The sequence below is a fragment of the Myxocyprinus asiaticus genome, chromosome 41 (assembly GCF_019703515.2).
Source record: "Myxocyprinus asiaticus isolate MX2 ecotype Aquarium Trade chromosome 41, UBuf_Myxa_2, whole genome shotgun sequence".
Lineage (NCBI taxonomy): Eukaryota > Metazoa > Chordata > Actinopteri > Cypriniformes > Catostomidae > Myxocyprinus > Myxocyprinus asiaticus.
Genome location: NC_059384.1, coordinates 9547060 through 9565571, shown reverse-complemented (window position 1 = coordinate 9565571; position 18512 = coordinate 9547060). Strand labels below are relative to the sequence as shown.

The window sequence follows — 18512 nt, the reverse complement described above, 5'->3', positions numbered from 1 at the left end:
TGTAAAGAGAGTTCTTCTCAGCAGCTGTGGCTGTATGAAAATAGTGCTTGCGTTTATTTTGAAGAGCAGAAGGAGCATTCCAAAATGAATGATTAGTGATTCTCATTAAAACAATTTGGTATAAGAACAGCATAATGAAAAATTTAAATCAGAAATGCCATTCCACAAGAGTTTCATGCTACACGTCCAAGTTCTTTGGAGAAAGAACAAAGAATTCATTCTTTTTTTTTAAATCTGAAGAAATCTTTTGTCTTTTCTCTGTAGACATCCCAGAGATCCAGTTTTGTTAGGATCTGGGTTAGCTGGCAAAAATCAAGTTAGGTTAAACACTGGTTTACGGCAATCCATGAACTGGAGAGTCACTGACATCTAACAATTAATGTCAACATAAAATCAAAATTAACCTCATTTTTTTTATAATACAAATTGTGCAAAATTCATTAATGCATGTTATTCCAAAGGAAAAAAAATTTGTCTTCATAATTGTTCAAAGGTGCACTCAGTAGGTTTTTGTTCATGCATTTTAGACTTACACTGACATTTAGGGGCATGGATGCAGCATCGTTTCAATAGTAATAGTTTTTAGTTAAAACTGCCATTGTGAAAAATCACAATTCACAGTCAGCCATGAATAATTTAATCCACGAGTGAAAGTATCCAATAACAGGGCAGTTACTGAGATTAAGGGAGTAGTATTCGGCTAATCACGTGGTCCTAACATGGCAGCCCCCATGAGGGGACCCTTTTCATGTAGAATAAAACAGCTTTTATAAGGTTACTCATATCTTCATCTCATGTGAGGCTTCAGGATTATATACATATGTTTCAAAATTGCAATAAATGCATTTAGGAGTACAACATTTTAATGAGGAACAAAAATACTGAGTGCACCTTTAAAATTAAATAATTGCTCTGACTCTGCAACAGTTTCTAATTTGGCTGACATCTTCTACGATAGTCTGGTTATTGTTAACCAAAAGCCAAGTGGCTTAATTGCTATAACCTTATATATACGGATTTAGAAATGATAACAAATAATGCTAGGTTTGAAAAAGAAGTGTTATAATTGGAATGTGTCACAATGCTCTTGATGGTGAACTTGAGCTTAATTCAGCCTCCATGTTCTTCCAAAAAGACGTCCTGGTCAAAAAGCCTTCTCAGAAGAACATGTTGGTTGTGTTTCAGAATTCAATCAATTCATAATGCATTACATCTACTGCCCTGGTTTGGGTCATTCTCAAAAAAATATGACTTTCCAACGTACAAAATGTTGAAATTTTGAATTTAGTTTTTCGCCGATAAAAGCTATTTTTTTAACATCTTGACATTTTTATTCATGAAGGACAACTTGATTGTTCTTTATTTTATTATTTCATTTTGTTTAACGAATGAAGCAAGGCTTGTAACACCAGTGACAATAACACCAGTGACAAATTCTCTTAAAAGATGCATTTTCTAAAACAGTATCAAGAGCATCACAAAACGTCCTGGTTACTTGCATAACCTCCGTTCCCTGATGGAGGGAACGAGACATTGTGTCGATGTAGTGATACTAGGGGTCACACTTGGGAGCCCGAAACACCTCTGGTCTTTGATAAAAGGCCAATGAAAATTGGCGAGTGGTATTTGCATACCACTCCCCCAGACATACGGGTATAAAAGGAGCTGATATGCAACCACTCATTCAGGTTTTGTGCTGAGGAGCCGAGACAAGGTCCCGGCCATTTCAGCGGGTAGTTCAGCATTGTGGCAGGAGGGACACAAAGTCTCGTTCCCTCCATCAGGGAATGATGGAGGTTATGCAAGTAACCAGGACGTTCCCTATCTGTCACTCACTCGACGTTGTGTCGATGTAGTGACACTAGGGGTCCCTATACGAAATGCCGCAACTGGCTGAACTGTGTTACGTGAACTGGCAGTGTGTGACGGGTAGACCACTTTGTGCCTTGTAGCCAGCGCACCAGGCCGACACGTAACCTCCCCCAATGCTGTTATGAGTGTCGAACGGCCCTTTGGGGACAATTCGACTGCCCAAAATATAGAGACAGGCTAGCCCAGTCGTGGCCTCTTATCCTCTTTTTTTTTTTTTTTCTCCCACAAAAAAAGGAATTAACTGACTGGGGCCACCAGGTCTACGTCCCTCCCAAGGGGAAGACATCGTGGAGACCACACCCCTCCCAGAAGGGGGGGGGGGAGGGGGTAGTTTGAGTGGAAATACGTCACATGGTCTTGCCGAACTTTGTCGGAAGTATGTCATGTGGAGAAGTCCCATGGTAGGTCCTATCATACGGGGGAGGAGTTTCTACAAACATGGTGACTGCCCAAGGAAGATGCAGTTTACCAACAGGGAAACGAATCAGCGGAAGATATACATCGCATGGGGTTACCTATGGGGAACCACCACATGCGGAGCACCTACACCAGTACAGGGCTTAGTTAGCACATGTACTGAGCTGGCAGCGAGTTTCTCTGCGAACTCAGCTGCCACAGGGCTCAGAGGAAATCACCTAGGGCACACAGTTTGTGAACACTACTGGGAGTCAACAGTGCACGTCTTCAGCTCAGGGGAGGTGAAAGGCGCTATGCGCCAGTAATACACCCGGCCAGCTGTCCCGGATTTACCTGCTTGTGTGTGCTACTACACGGGATGAAACCGGTTCCACCCAGAGATTGTAGAACCTCGCAAAGGTGTTGGGTGTTGCCCAGCCTGCTGCTCTGCAAATGTCTGTTAGAGAGGCGCCACTTGTCAAGTCCCAGGAGGCCGCTACACCCCTGGTAGAATGGGCTCGTAGCCCTGCCGGGGGCGGCACGTCCTGGGCGTGATATGCCATTCTTATTTCGTCAATGAGCCAGTGGGTGATCCTCTGCTTGGAGACAGCGCTTCCTTTCTGCTGTCCACCAAAGCAGAAAAAGAGCTGCTCAGAGACTCTATAGCTCTGCGTGCGATCCAAATAGATGCGTCGCGAGGAGCGTGAGGTCCGGGAACCATGTCTGGGTGGGCCAGTAGGGTGCTACCAGGACGACCTTCTCCTCATCCTCCCTGACCTTGCACAAGGTCTGTACAAGTAGGCTTACTGGGGGAAATGCATATTTGCGAAGTCCAGGGGGCCAGCTGTGTGCCAGCGCATCTATACCGAGAGGTGCCTCGGTGAGGGCATACCAGAGCGGGCAGTGGGAGGATTCTTGGGAGGCGAAAAGGTCTACCTGTGCCTGCCTGAATCAACTCCAAATCAGCTGGACCACCTGAGGGTGGAGCCTCCACTCTCCCCTGAGGGAAACTTGCCATGACAGCACGTCCGCTGCAGTGTTCACCCGGGATGTGAGTGGCTCGCAGCGACTTGAGGTGCTGCTGACTCCAGAGGAGGAGACGGCGGGCGAGTTGTGACATACAACGGGAGCGCAGACCACCTTGATGGTTGACAGATGCTACCGTTGCCATGTTGTCTGTCCGAACTAACACATGCTTACCTTGGATCAACGGCCGAAAACCTCTGCAGGGCGAGCAATTGCCAGCAACTCGAGGCAGTTGATGTGCCAACATAGCCGCTGGCCCATCCATGAGCCGGCGGCTGCGTGCCCATTGCATACAGAGCCCCAGCCCGTTTTGGAGGCATCTGTCATAACCATGACACACCTGGAGACCTGCTCTTGGGGAACGCCTGCCCATAGAAACGTGAGGTCGGTCCAAGGGCTGAAGAGGCGGTGACAGATCGGCGTGATGGCCACTCGATGTGTCCCACGGCGCCATGCCCATCTTGGGACCCGAGTCTGAAGCCAGTGCTGAAGCGGTCTCATATGCATCAACCCAAGCGGAGTGGCCACCGCTGAGGATGCCATATACCCCAGGAGCCTTTAAACAGGTCAGCACCGACTGTGTGCGCTCGTTCATGAGGCACGCTGTCATTGAGACTCCAAGCCGAGAAAAGAGATGCTCTGAACCGGGAGGAGCTTGCTCTTTTCCCAGTTGACCCAAAGCCCATAGCCGGCTGAGGTGTGAGAGCACCAGGTCCCTGTGTGCACACAACACATCCCGAGAGTGAGCTAGGATTAGCCAATCGTCAAGATAGTTGAGGATGCAAATGCCCACTTCCCTTAGCGGGGCAAGGGCTGCCTCTCCAACCTTCGTGAAGATGCGAGGGGACAAGGACAGGCTGAAAGGGAGGACCTTGTACTGATACGCCCGAACCTCGAATGCAAACTGCAGGAAGGGTCTGTGTTGAGGTAGAATCAAGTCGTGGAAGTACGCATCCTTCAGGTCTACCGCCGCGAACCAATTTTGATGTCGGATGCTCACTAGAATGCGCTTTTGCTTCAGCATCTTGAACGGGAGTCTGTGTAAAGCCAGGTTCAGTACTCGCAGGTCCAAGATTGGCCGCAACCCACCGCCTTTCTTTGGTACAATGAAGTAGGGCCTGTAAAACCCCCTCTTCATCTCTACCAGTGGGACAGGCTCTATCACATCCTTCCATAGGAGGGTTGCGATCTCAGCGCGCAAGGTAGCGGCATTTTCGCCCTTCACCGAGGTGAAGTTGATGCCGCTGAACCTGGGCAGACACCTGGCGAATTGAATCGCGTAGCCGAGTTGGATGGTCCGGACCAGCCATCTCGACGGGTTGGAAAGCGCTAGCCACGCGTCCAAGTTGCGGGCGAGGGGGACCAAGGGGACAACCTCGTCGGACATACCGGCGGGTGGGGCCTCGTGGCGGGGAGGAGCCTGAGGTGCCACGCCGTGTCGTGGCCGTGCTGAGTTCAGGGACATCGAAGCACTTACCTGGCTCCTTGTGACCACCCCCGGAACAGCCTGGGACGGGGGAGGAAGAGGCCTGTCCTCGTGACCCGTGGAGACTGTCACATCGGGGACGGATTTGTGCCACAGCTGGGCACGCAGGGGCGGGGAGACTGCCATTGGAGCGCCGAACCTGCAAAAAATGGAATGGTGGACGGTGGTCATGATGACAGCCGTGTACACCGGGTATGTGACCTAGGGAACAAGGAAACTGCTCTTGCTGAACTCTTGGGTACTGCAGCCACTTGGGCATGCAGCGCAATTAAATGCAAAGGTAACAAAAGAGTCTCCTCACGGCCCTCCACCGGGGGATGGAGTGGTCTGCTTACCAGCTCCAGAGCAGTGGGTTTTGTCGTCCCTGGGTCGCCCGTCTCAGGGGCGCTTCAAAGCCTTTCGCAGGTTCTTGGTGGCCGACCCTGAGACGGGTGACGTCTGCTTCCTGCGGTGGGCTCCACGCCAGGGCCGGGCAGGGGGACGCCCTTGGTGACAAGCAGACTGGGTGCAGGGTCTTGAGCCGCGCCGGGGCAGGATGTGCTGGATAGCCTCCGTCTGCTGCTTCACAGCTGAGAACTGCTGGGCAAAGTCCTCGACGGTGTCGCCAAACAGGCCAACCTGGGAAATGGGGGCAGCAAGGAACCTGTATTGTCGGCCTCTCCCATTTCGACCAGGTTGAGCCAAAGGTGGCGCTCCTGGACCACCAAGGTGGACATCGCCCGCCCGAGAGACCACGCTGTGACCTTCGTCGCCCGGAGAGCGAGGTTGGTCGCCGAGCGCAGCTCCTGCATCAATCCCCGGGCAGAACTACCCTCGTGCAGTTCCTTTAGTGCCTTGACTTGGTGGACTTGCAGGAGAGCCATGGCATGCAGGGCAGAGGCAACTTGTCCAGCGGCACCATAGGCTTTGGCCGTCAGGGATGATGTAAACCTACAGGCCTTGGATGGGAGCTTTGGCCGCCCGCGCCAGGTGGCGGCGCTCTGCAGGCATAGGTGCACCGCGAGCGCCTTATCCACCGGGGGGATTGCCGAATAGCCCTTGGCCACCCCACCACTGAGGGTAGTGAGGGTGGGGGAGCTGAAAGATCGGGACCGGGCAGTAAAAGGTGCCTCCCATGAACTTGTCAGCTCCTCGTGCACTTCCGGGAAGAAAAGAACTGGGGCGAGGCGTGGCTGTGAGCGGCGCAGCGAGTCCAGCAACCAATCATACCAGCTCCTTTTATACCTGTATGTCCGGGGGAGTGGTATGCAAATACCACTTTTATCAAAGACCAGAGGTGTTTCGGGCTCCCAAGAGTGACCACTAGTGTCACTACATCGACACAACGTCGAGTGAGTGACAGATAGGGAACATACACCACTAATCAGACTAAAATCAATAAATCCTACTATTAAATCATTTTTTTTATATATATATATATATATACAAATCTTTCACACAAACATTAAATAATGTAACAACACCAATGACATATTTAAATTAACTTTTGAAAACAATTAACTTGGTCAACATGGTGGGAAAATCTCTGCATGCACATTTGAACAGCCTCTTCTTCCTCTGAACTTTGACCTTTAAAGTTCTTTTCCACCAGTATTTGTTATTTCAAAACATTACTTTTTTACATTAACAACACCAGTGACATTAAGTCAAGGGACAAACATTCTTTTTGAATTATTTAAATTATAAATTACTTATTTCGTTTTGCTTTTTTGTATAGTTGTTAGGCCTTGCCCTAATGCTTGACCTGAGAAAACAAAATGAGTAAAAAATAAACACATAAATAACTGTAAATGTCACAACAGATGAAGTGGACAAGGGTTTTTTCATGCAGTTGAATAATTTAAATATATTTTCTTAAAAATAAAAAATAAACATGTAAAACAAACCATTTCATATTATTTAATAAAAGGTTGGGTTATAGAATTATTCTTTTTAAATTGGGTTTCTTGACTATTCAAAATCTTTTTCATGATTTTTCATGAAAAGGCAAGGTACATGTTTGTCACCATATTTTGATAATGACCCATTTATTTCTTGTTAAAAATCCTTTCATTTGGAAATATTTCACATTACGATAAATAAAATGTGTTGCAGTCTCCATTCCATGTTGATTTATATGAGATGAGATATTTCTCAGTTGAAAATGATCAGTATTCAACTTTAATGCACTTTCGGATTGCAAATGGACTGGAAAATTAGGAACACTTCACCATGTTTTTGTCTTGCTTTTGCTCATTTGTGTGTTCCCTTCATGCCACTAATTTTTATATATACTGTATATATATATAAAAAAAGATATATTTATTATTTTTATAAGAACATGATTATTCAGTGCAACCATTCATTTAAAGGTTTGCATAACCCTGCATTTTTGCATTATAGGACTTCCAAGAAGTTAAACATTCTCAAGCTTATGATTTCCATGCTTAAGTAAATGCCACTGTCTCCATGTCCACTCTTACTCACCTTCCCCAGCTAAGGCTTCCCATCCTTTGAAATGGTAGACGTGAGGTAAATATTCAGTAAAACCGTGGTTTTAAATCTGTCCTCTGTAGTCTAGTAATTTGCATGAAGGTGGCAGTGGAGGCCCATTTTGAGCCGAAAACACTGTTTGTGTAGAAAACAGAGGGATATTATTCATGAGCTGATCTGAGAGGTTGAAGACCGCAGACCCCGTCTCTCCACTGTGTGTATGTGTTTGTCTTGTTTCTACAGACTGTAATTGTAATCCCTTTGGCTCAGACTCTGATCGCTGTAATGGCACAGGATATTGTAAATGTAAGGAGGGAGCGACAGGGGCTAAGTGCCACGAATGTCTGCCAGGATATTTGTGGGACAATGGCTGCAAATGTAAGTAGAACGTCCACCAATCTGCAGCTTTGGTCCCTTGCTTTCTCTCTTTCTATCTCTCTCCCTCTCTTCCTCCTCTCTGTTTGCTGCTTCTTTTCAGCCTACCCAGAAATGAGCAGCTTGGTTTGCCTAAAGCCCTTGGAAAATAACTTGGGACTGACTTCCATCAGAGGCTTAGTCACACCTGTTATACTGCCTTGTTAGCGGTTTAACTGCATCTCTAATTTTTGGAGGGTATTATCATTATATTTTTATTTTGATTGTTATTAATAATATTATTAATATTATTGTAGTTTTTTAATATTTTTTTTTAGAGCTAAACCATGTAAACAAATCTTGGCATGATTCCATGCATGTGTAATTGTGTTGATTCTAACCCAGGACCTGCGAGAATGTGCACAGAGCACACAGCTGAGCTAATATTTGGAGTTAGCAGAACGTTTGACACCTGTGCTAATGCTACGCTGTGTTTTCTGGCTGTTTGATGTTTTGGCCACACTGTGATGGCTGGTGCTTCTCTCTTGGCTCCAAGCATTGCGGTTGAAATGATGATCCGCATATCAAGCATTGATTTGTATTCTCTGGTATGAGCTTCCTGAATCAAAAGTCAACATTTGCCAAAGTTTCAGATGACGCAAATGGACGTTGAGTCAGAATGAATAGGAAGCTGCATGTAATAATGTGAGATTCTGTAAATATGTGTATATTGAGTCCACTGCTACTTTGAATACAACAGCATGAGGCTGATTTATGCCACCCATGTTAGTGTGAGAAGAAACTGACACCCTCACACGTCACTAGATAAAAGCAATCCACAAGGTTTGGTGCAAATGGTGACATGTGGCAAATAATCCCTTTACGGTCTGTTCTGGGAGATGCATTTAAAGTGAAATTAAGAAAGAAGATGTTAATAACTCACACCAATATTTCTTATAAACATCCATCTCCCACCAGCGTTCAGAAGATGCAAGCATTAACGTGTTTTAGCCAATGGTATGCATGATGGCAAAGCACCATAACCATTTTAATTTGATGTTGTGATCAACTCAACAGTATTTTGTTATATGTTCTAGACAAGGAATATAAGCTCGCATTTGTCTCATGATTGCATAAATCCCAAAAGTCAAGACGTCTGTGCAAAAGCACAAAATCTTTGGCTCTTTTTCCAGAATTCATCTATATGAATGCAGATTTTAGTGTGCAATTAAAGCTCAAATCTTTAGTTAAATAAGTCTTTTCTTCCCACTTCAACAATGCAATCACTGCTGTTCTCGAAAAATATTATCCCTCTTATCAAAAGCAAACCCAATAAATTGCTCAATTTATTCTCTTATTAGGGTTTATTTACATGCGGGCAAATTGTAAACATGCAGGATTGGAAGCGATCCATACACGTTTCTCTTGCTCGTGAGGCGAAATGAGTGCACTCGCTTTAAACCTTCTTTGTTTTATGGAACCTCCAATAGCTTTGAAAGGACCTTCTGTTGCTCTCTTAAAATAAGTGCTCATATTTATTAGATGAAAATGTATTCCTGAGTATAGACTCTATGTAGGCTATAGAGGTTAAACTGTTTGTTGGAATTGAGCAGTGTTTTCAACCAACAGCAGAGTAAGGAGAGTAAATTGTTTCCATGCCCCCTCTATTGGAAGGTAAAGGTGTTTGTTAGCACCCATAAAAGCCATAAATCACTGACAGGGCTTTTCACGCCTGAGCACATTTTTGTGGTCATCAGAGGGACATCAAACTGAGGAGACAGAAAGAGCTGAACAATCAGGATGAACCAAAAAGACCTAAACTCTTGAGAGATGCATTACCTCCAGAATTGTGCTTCTTAAAATCCTTCTTCAGATGAGGCACAAGAACACTCTTGACAAAGGCCACAGTTGTGGAAAAGGTAATCGATCTATTCACTCACTTTCCCTCAAAAGAGGAGTTGTTCTAAAATTCCTTCCAGAGACACAATTCACTCATTACTGTCCCTCTTACCTCTTTCTCTCTGTACAATCTCCTTTTCATGGACAGTTTGGTAACAGGCAACACTGATGTTTCAATTCCAAACAGTCAATATGTCCTCAACTCGAGTTTAAAAAGAATCAGTTAACTTCTAATAGGAAACTTCTAACCTATAAAGTAACATCTTGGCAACAGGGAGATTTAGGAGCATGAAAAACTTAGAGCCAGAAGCATTAAATCAGTGAAGCCCTTTTCTAAACAATATAGAAATTTTTCATCTTTTGATTCATTAATTCTTTATTATTCCTTAAAGGGCAGGATAGACAGGGTAAAAATGTGCTCGTAGAAAGTCATTTAATGGTCTAATTAATAACGTCTTCTATTTTATGATTACATCTTAGCCCTGGGAGTAAAACATGCCAGTCTAATTGAATTATTTGATTACTTTAACCTGCTCACCACCAGATAACATGTTAAAGATTTTTAATATGGGAAGAGAGAGAGCAGTAGAAAAAAAGTAAATCACATGAATCCCCTCCAACGACTAAATCGTGTTTGATACATTTGAAATCTTTGAACATGATATCACTGTTTTTTGTAGGTAATTGTTTAAGCACTTGTTCATTTCTTTACATTTGGATATGATACGTACGTAAAACCATTATTCTGAAATTATTACTTGCAACAGTTCATGTAAGAATGATTTTAGGAACGATTTACACTCTACTGCATTTAGCCTGTTTCATGAATGAGGCCAAATATTCGTAAAACAATTTTGACAACAATTTTGACAAGTTCTTAGAGATGAAAATGAAATGGGTTAATTCTATAAATTAAATATTCTGACTCTAAACAGTATAGTGCATAGTGTGATTTTTGCGGTCCATTGGACACTGGCTTCATCATAGATATGTAATATCTATTTTATTATTAGCATTATTGATTTACATTATACTGTATATAGGTTTCATAGGCTACACTGTGCATAAATAGAACAGATTCGTCCATGTGCCTATGACTACTGATTGATGTAATGGACGACTCCTACCCTAATTTACTCTCGGGTGTATATCTTTATGCAAGCGCTGGATGGTAAATAGCCTAATAGCAATAATGAAAACATGTTTAAACCAAAACATTATGATTGTAAACCATTCAAAATATTTTTTAACACATTTTATGCAGGAGATAAACTACAATAATTGCAGTAAAGACAGAAAAATCTGTGTTGAATGTTTTGAAGTAACTCCCATTATATGGCATCACTGCTGCCATCAGGGCCATATGGCAGAATACAGTTTTAAAGCCAATACATGATATGACCATACACATCTAATGCCATGGCTGTCATTCCTTTAAGTTGTCCATAGTCATTGTAAGAGATCACTTTTTGTGATGACATATTACATTTCTCCACATCTAGCTGCAAATGTTTAACTCCTTTGATGGGCATTTTGCTCTGCACCAATATTTGGGGCCGTTCACACGAATGCTTTTTTGTGTCTGTGCGTGCTGTTTTTCAATTGCTTTTCTACGTAAACATGCACTAGATGGACATCATTGACCGTTGTGCTGTGTCTCTCTGTTTTTCAGCATCGCATGCATGAGAACTGCGTGTTTTAGTCACTGTGTCTAAAAATAACTTAAATTGTTAAAAACACGTCTCAAGACATCTGCGTTCTCCTCTGTTCGTGGCACTGTGTTTACCTTTTTTAGCGCAAGTACGTGTTTGGTGTGAAAGGCCCCTTTCTCTTTCCTCGGACCAACATCTTTAAACATTCAGGAATTAAGCATTATGTGGGCTGTTTTTTATTTTCAAAATTAAATATATTGTACAATAATAATATAATATTTTAAAGGTGATTTATTTGTTTATTTGGCTACATTTCGTTTTAAATCATACTGCACGTTAGACTTCTAGCGGCCTACTGGCCCATTGGAAAAAGTCCAGATTCTCCCAATGGCCAAACCGACCCTGGTAGTGTCTATGCAAACATATAGAAATGAATGTGTGCTGAAACTACATTCTATGTGTGATTACCTACAAATACTAATGTGATCATGTTCTATATTCATGAATGTTAATCACTGATAGTCAAATAGCTTGTTCGTCTTGAACGTACAATGAGCCTTGTTTTGTGGTACGAGTGTGGGTTTTCACCAGGGAATGATTGATCTGCATCATAAAAAGACTCAGCAGTGATGAACATGGGGAATTATGGACACAAGCAGGGGCTCATTTTTCCCTGACTCAACCATAAAGCCTGTATCCACACAGGATATGGAGAGAGAGGCTGGAGACCATGTAGTTCTGCCAGCTCCCTAATCAGCCTGTTATGACTGGGAGAGTTACACCACCTTTCTGTGTCATTCAGCTCTTCCTGTCAGCTCAGTCCATCTAAAAATAGCTCTGCAATGGTCATTAAACAGATGTTGTAACGTACAAGGCCTCCATGAACCGTTGCACAGCAGCTGATAGGGGTCAGAGTTTGTTACTTAAATAATTATTTTCTATTGAGCAGGTATACAATGTTTTTCCTGCTTTGACAAAGACTAGAGGAGCATGGCTTGTTCATCAGTTTTTATTTGTCTCTCTTGGTCTGTTAGTTTGCACTGGAATTTGTTTGCCTTCAGCTTGCTCAACAGCTTGCATCCAAAGGGAGCAGGTCTGGCTGAGATGTCCCTGTAGTTAAATGTTCTGAGGTCCGATAGGCTGATACACCTGAGGGGCACAGTGGCCAGTTACGCCATCACTGGAGGCGAAACACAAGTCATTGTCAGGGTTTTGTAGAAAATCATAATGTGTTAATGGTTTTGGGTTAATGGAAGCACTGAGGTTGCTTGAGATAGAATTGTTCTTTTTTTTTATTGTTTTTAAAAAATTTTTTATAAAGAAACCAACATAGTTTTATGACTACTTGTATTAATTTGTACAAAATGGTGAAATCGTAAGATGCCGTATGACAGCCCTTACGAAAGTATACAACATTTATTAACATAGAGGCCAACCAATCAACAAACAGAATTTCATTTCGATTCAGTACATCATACAGTTTTAGATAGCCTTCTATCTAACTTTTTTTTTTTTTTTTAAGAATGGAAACACCAGTGAGCAAATTTGGTTAAACATTCCATATTCATGCAATACAAATGACTGATGTACGTCAATAACCTGTAACACATTCCTAGCGGCAGTGTTTTGTTTTTTGTTTTTTCTATTAAAAGAATATTCCGGGTCCAATGCAAGTTAAGCTCAATCGACAGCATTTGTGGCATAATGCTGATTACCACAAAAAAATATTTTGACTTGTCCATTCTTTTCTTTAAAAAAAAAGAAAAATCTAAAATCCAGGTTACAGTGAGGCACTAACAATGGAAGTGAATGGGGCCAATTTTTGGAGGGTTTAAAGACAGAACTGTTAAGCTTATAATTTTATAAAAGCACTTATATTAATTATTCTGTTTAAATTCATGTATTATTTAAGCTGTGAATTTATTTAAATTGTCATTTTTACAGTTGTTTTAGGGTTTGTTGACATTGCATCATCATGGCAAAGAAGTTGTAAAATTGGCTATAACTTTACACAGAAAAGGTTAGTAAGAGTTTTTCTCACACTAAAATCATGTTAACACATATACTGTTTATGTCTTGTGGCTATACTTTTGAAAAAAATAGTGTTTTAATGTTTATGGATTGGCCCCATTCACTTCCATTGTAAGTGCCTCTCTGTTACCTCGATTTTTGCTTTTTTAAAAGAAAAGGAGGGGCAAATTTAAATCATTTTTAGTCAGTATTATGCCAAAAAATGCTGTCTATTGATCTTAACTTGTATTGAACCCGGAATATTACTTTAAAATCATGGTTAAGTTTAGGTTTTGTGTAAGGGGTAAAAAAAAAAAAAAAATATATATATATATATATATATATATATATATATATATATATATATATATATATATATATATATTTCTTTTTTTTTTTTCTCCCTCTCTATGTGAGTAAAACTCAATTTCTTATGATTTTGCCATCTCATACTATTATTAATAATTATCATGAGACCGGGTTGTAAGAAACACTTTCAAAGCCCAGAAACATTTATTTATTTATTTATTTATGTATTTATTATTAGTATTAGTATTATTATACCATTTTGAAATAAATAGTACTTTATTAATAGAAAGGGAAAATAAAAAGATGACCAAGGAGCAGGGATGCCAAGTAAAGAGTTTAAATGATGTGTTTATTCAAAGCTTTCAAAGCAAAGAGTTCAATTATCTATACAAATAATTTTCAATCAAAATTTTTCACTTATGAATTTCTATTAATAATGATATTAAGTTTTCTACTTGTGCTTCATTTCAATCAATACTTTGCCTGCTCTTTGTATTGACTATTTCTGTCTATTTTCAGCAATAGAAGAATATATGATATCTTCATAGAGCGCTATGTAATCATAGAAATGTTCATACTTGTTTAGGTGTGTGTGTGTGTGTGTGTGTGTTCTGCTTACCCTCTCCCTCTTAATGCCACAGCCCGGGTGTGTGACAACGAGCTTCTGCGTTGCCAAAACGGCGGCGTATGCGTGAACAACATCCGTTGTCAGTGTCCTCCGGCATACAGCGGCCTGCTGTGCGAGAAACCCTGGTGTGAGAACGAGCCGGGTGGTTGCGGCGGGTCAGACTCGGGCCAGGCCTTTCACCGCCCCCCTGCGTTGATGCTGCTATTGCTGCTGTCTGCCTTGGGTCCTGTATTCCTTGTAGAGATCTGCTGGATGACAGTCCTTTGAGAAGCGGATCTCCAAATATCCAGCTTCTTCTGTATAAGCAGCGCACCAGACCCACAACACTCGGCCGGCCATGTGGAATGTGCCCAAATATCAAAGCAAAATTTGAGAGGATGACAGACAAAATACAATAAATAAATATGTCAATAAAAATAGTATTTATAAAAATTTATTACATGTTAAAGTCTAAAAGTAAAAATTAATTTATTTATACAATTTACCTGAGCATATGCTTCATGAAGCAAATGAGAGGAAGTAGAGATGTGAACTTAGCCATAATAGATACTCACTCCCCTAAAGAAAGTGACAGGGAGCAGAGCGGACAGACTCATCCCTTTCCTCCCTGTATCGCCACTGCAACGGGAGCTGCGTTCTGCCAGCGGCATGTACAAGTAAAGCCAGCTGCTGCCCCTCACATGAGCCATTCTGGGTATCATGTTGGCTAGACTGCTTTCAGCTATTTCAAAAAGGAGCAATGGGGAAACTGTCCAGATTGTGTGAACTGACAATTACGAAAAAATTAAAACAACATAAAAATAAAGATAGCAGTAATAATGCTGAGAAAGACTCATGACAAGAAACATAAGCATTCTTTTCTGTCAGTGCATTGTGGATATAAGGAAATATATTCAGACAGTCACATCTGACCTGCTTTCAAATTGAGCTTGAAATTGGTTGTCCCAACAACACCAAACCCCACCCCACCTCGAACCCAACCAAGGAAAAAAAAAACATTAGAGTGTCCTTTGTGTCAAGAGCCCTGTCTCTCTTCCACTCTGTGCTTTTGTAAATGTTATTCTGTAACCCTTGTTGGTTGAATTAAATTCATTTATAACTTTTTTTTTTCTTTTTTTTAGTCCGTGTGATGTTAGTCACACTCATGTGGTATACCCCCACACCCCCAATTCCCACACCCCAAAAAATATTATAAAAAAAACAAAAAAAAAACATAACGTTTAAAATGTGTGCTGAGGCCACGTTCAAAAATGTATGTTTCACCCAAACAGATGAAGTGCTTAGACAGTCATCAGTGTATTTAATTTTTGTATTAATACAAAGTTATTTTCTTGACAGAGTAAAAATAATGTAGAACATATACTTTTTTGTATTATTGCTGAAATGTGTTTAAAGGCAACATTTTAGTGCGTTCTATCAAGGTGCAAAACAGATTTAAATATTTGGTTACGTTCGTCCGAAGCTTTATTTTTATTTTTTATTTTTTTTTATTTTTATTTTTTTATTTAGTTGGATTGTAAAGTTTTCCTAAAGTATACTGGCAACGTGCTGGCATCAAAGAATATCAGTTTACATACAGTCTATATACTGAAGTGTAAAAAAAGAAAATCACACCAAAGGACATTCTAAATGTTTTCTTGTTGCTTTAACACTGAAAAATTTAAGTGAATAAAACTTTAAAAATACTTTATGAAACTGTGTTATACTGTTCTGCGTGTTTTTTATTTCAAAATTGTTGTGCATCTAAACGAGAAGTTTGTTCCTGCATTGAAAACGCAAAATGTCTAACACATGCATATAAATTGCATACTTTGCAGAACAGTGGAAAATGCTTTAAACCTCAGAATTTTCTGCACACCATTTATCTTGAATTCAATACAGTAATGATTTGTTTCAGTGAAACACATTATCGGATGGGCAAAATTAAATATTAACAGCTATTGATGTCTCTTTGAGAGCCTGTTTTATGGAGTTGGTCTTGCCTGTGAGTAAACTGCCCATCTACCGCTCATGCTTGTTTTTAACAGAAACTTTTACAGCCGTTTTCACGATTATAGACAGTTGTCTGAAAACAAAGGCCTGTTAAATGATTCATTTTCTGAGGAGATGCCTCTCCTCTGCAACAGTTCATTAGTAACTGGACACTGATTTATGAATCCATGTATTCCTTCTTAGTATGTTTGCTTATGAAAAAATAAATGTTGTTTTAGTGATGTTGCACATTTATGTTATATTTTATAAACCACAATTCTATTTAATATTTCATCTGGAAATGGAGCATTGGTGACCAAATAACCAGTAACCAGGCTGGTTTAATTTATATTAGGATGCCACTTTTGGAAATGGATGGCATAATATATCATTATAGAAAACAAAATAATTTGTCCTCTTCAGTCTGACCCATTTTAAAGAATAGACAATGTTGAGCTCTGCGTCTCCCTCGCCTGTTGTTCAGTGTGTTCTTAGCCAGAGGAGATTAGCGGCTCCCTAATTAGGACTTGATGAGCAGATGTCAGCTTGGTACATGTGGTGCTGTGATGAGGAGTTGGGAACAGGGCATACAGGTCAGGGCCTGTGGCAAAGGGGAACATTTCTCAGTATGGCTCTAGTAAAGCTCTGTCGAGCAGCCTGCAGACCAAACGATTTTCATCTTTATGACAGAGAAATTGTTGGCCCCATATACGATTTTTATCTAGGCTCTGACCCTCTCATTCATGCAGCAGGGCGGAGGATCCCTCCAGGCTCTGCAGTATGAATGGTTTACTCTGTTTCAGGCTAATAATCTCTTTAGAGCATAACAGTGCCCGCCCACTGTTTTAGCTGTCTTGATTCTGGAAGTACAGTATTTATCCCATTCATTTTCTCCAAAGGGATTTCATAATAAAACCTTAATGAAAGAGTTCTAAGCTGTGAACCACACCAACCATCTCAGAGGTTAATCACAACATTACAAAGATTTGAAAAGAAACATTATTTGAAAATCGGACTTAAAGATGATGTACAAGACTGTGTACTTAACGTCTTTCATGAAGGAATTAACTTCATTCATTGTTTAGGCAGATCGACTCCATTGCATAATTCACAGTGTGTAGTGGACGATCGCTGCAGAGCTTTTTTTGCCCCAGTTTGTTTCAGCATCATGGTAGTGTAGTTCTTCACCAGGAATTGAACGATTAAAAAAAAAAAAATGAATTTGAAATAATGCGGACTGATGGCTTCAACTTCAACAGGAGCATACCATTGCATGTAACCATGCATTTAACCTTGGACTTTAATGTTTATATGTTATCGTTAAAAATGAATTTATCTATGGAGAAAATGAATGGGATTTTTACTTCCGCTTCTAGGCGATATGGCCCTACAGCTACACTGACTAAAAATTACATGACACACTGTGCCCAATTTTAGATGCAAGAAAGTATGTTGAATCATAGTTTTCGAAAGGATTTTTTTGTGTTTGTTTTCATAGTTGTAATTAATTTTAAATTGTTTTAAATTGCTTTCAAAGAATAAATGCTTTCAAGCATTGACAACAGTGCCCTGCAGTGTGACATGCTATACTCAGTGTTGGGTAAGTTACTCAAAATAAGTAATCCACTACAAATTACTAAATACTTCTCTAAAAATGTATTCTGATTAATTTATCTAAAAGTAATCGCATTACTAATTATTTTACTTTTAAGTTACTCCCAGAACAGTTTTTGCTTTTCCGCTCAAATTCAAAATGTCTATATTTCCTCATTTATTGTTGCACACCCTTCAGCTGTCACAAAAATGCAAACAGACATATACTGTATATGAATTTATATTTTAAATGTATTATACATGTTAAATTAGCTCAAGTAATGTACTTAAAAGTTATTATTTTAACTGAAAGTCAGTAACTGTAATCTGATTACAAGAATTTAATATGTAATGTATTACATTACTTTTTTATAAAAAAAAGTAATTAGATTACAGTAACTAATTACTTTGTTATTGTATACACCCAACACTGGCTATACTCCATAAAAAAAATAAAAAAACTTCTAATTCCAATTATCATGCAAACAGTTTTTGTTCTCATCCTAATTGAGTGACTATATGGAATATTTGTACTTTTCAAAATGTATTTGCCAAACTGTAGGTCTATTAAATGAAAGTACCTACAATACACACTTTACTTCACACACACACACAAACACACACACACACACACACACACACACACACACACACATACATATATATATATGTGGCGGGCCGTGCATTTAAAGTCTAGGCCTTCAGTGTGATTCATGCCATTAAGAAAACACAGTTTCACAATGAATAAGACACCCTACGCCTTTGGGCATCATACATTATGTTGCAGCTAAATAATAACAATTGACATTTTAAAAACACATCCATGCACGAAAGCCAGAACTTG

General features: G+C 40.5%; 1 protein-coding gene across 4 annotated transcripts in view; it reads left to right on the top strand.

Annotated features, from left to right (window-relative positions):
* Positions 1-16402, top strand: part of LOC127431992 (netrin-G1-like) — a 180756-nt gene extending 164354 nt beyond the window's left edge. For 2 of the 4 annotated variants that reach the window (XM_051682705.1, XM_051682704.1), the window contains 2 exons: positions 7496-7630; positions 14118-16402. In XM_051682705.1, coding sequence (XP_051538665.1) covers positions 7496-7630; positions 14118-14371 — 389 coding nt within the window. In that variant the 3' untranslated portion in view covers positions 14372-16402. The remainder of the gene's footprint in view (positions 1-7495; positions 7631-14117) is intronic. The other 2 variants (XM_051682706.1, XM_051682707.1) reach the window with 2 other exon arrangements.
* Positions 16403-18512: the final 2110 nt, after the last annotated feature.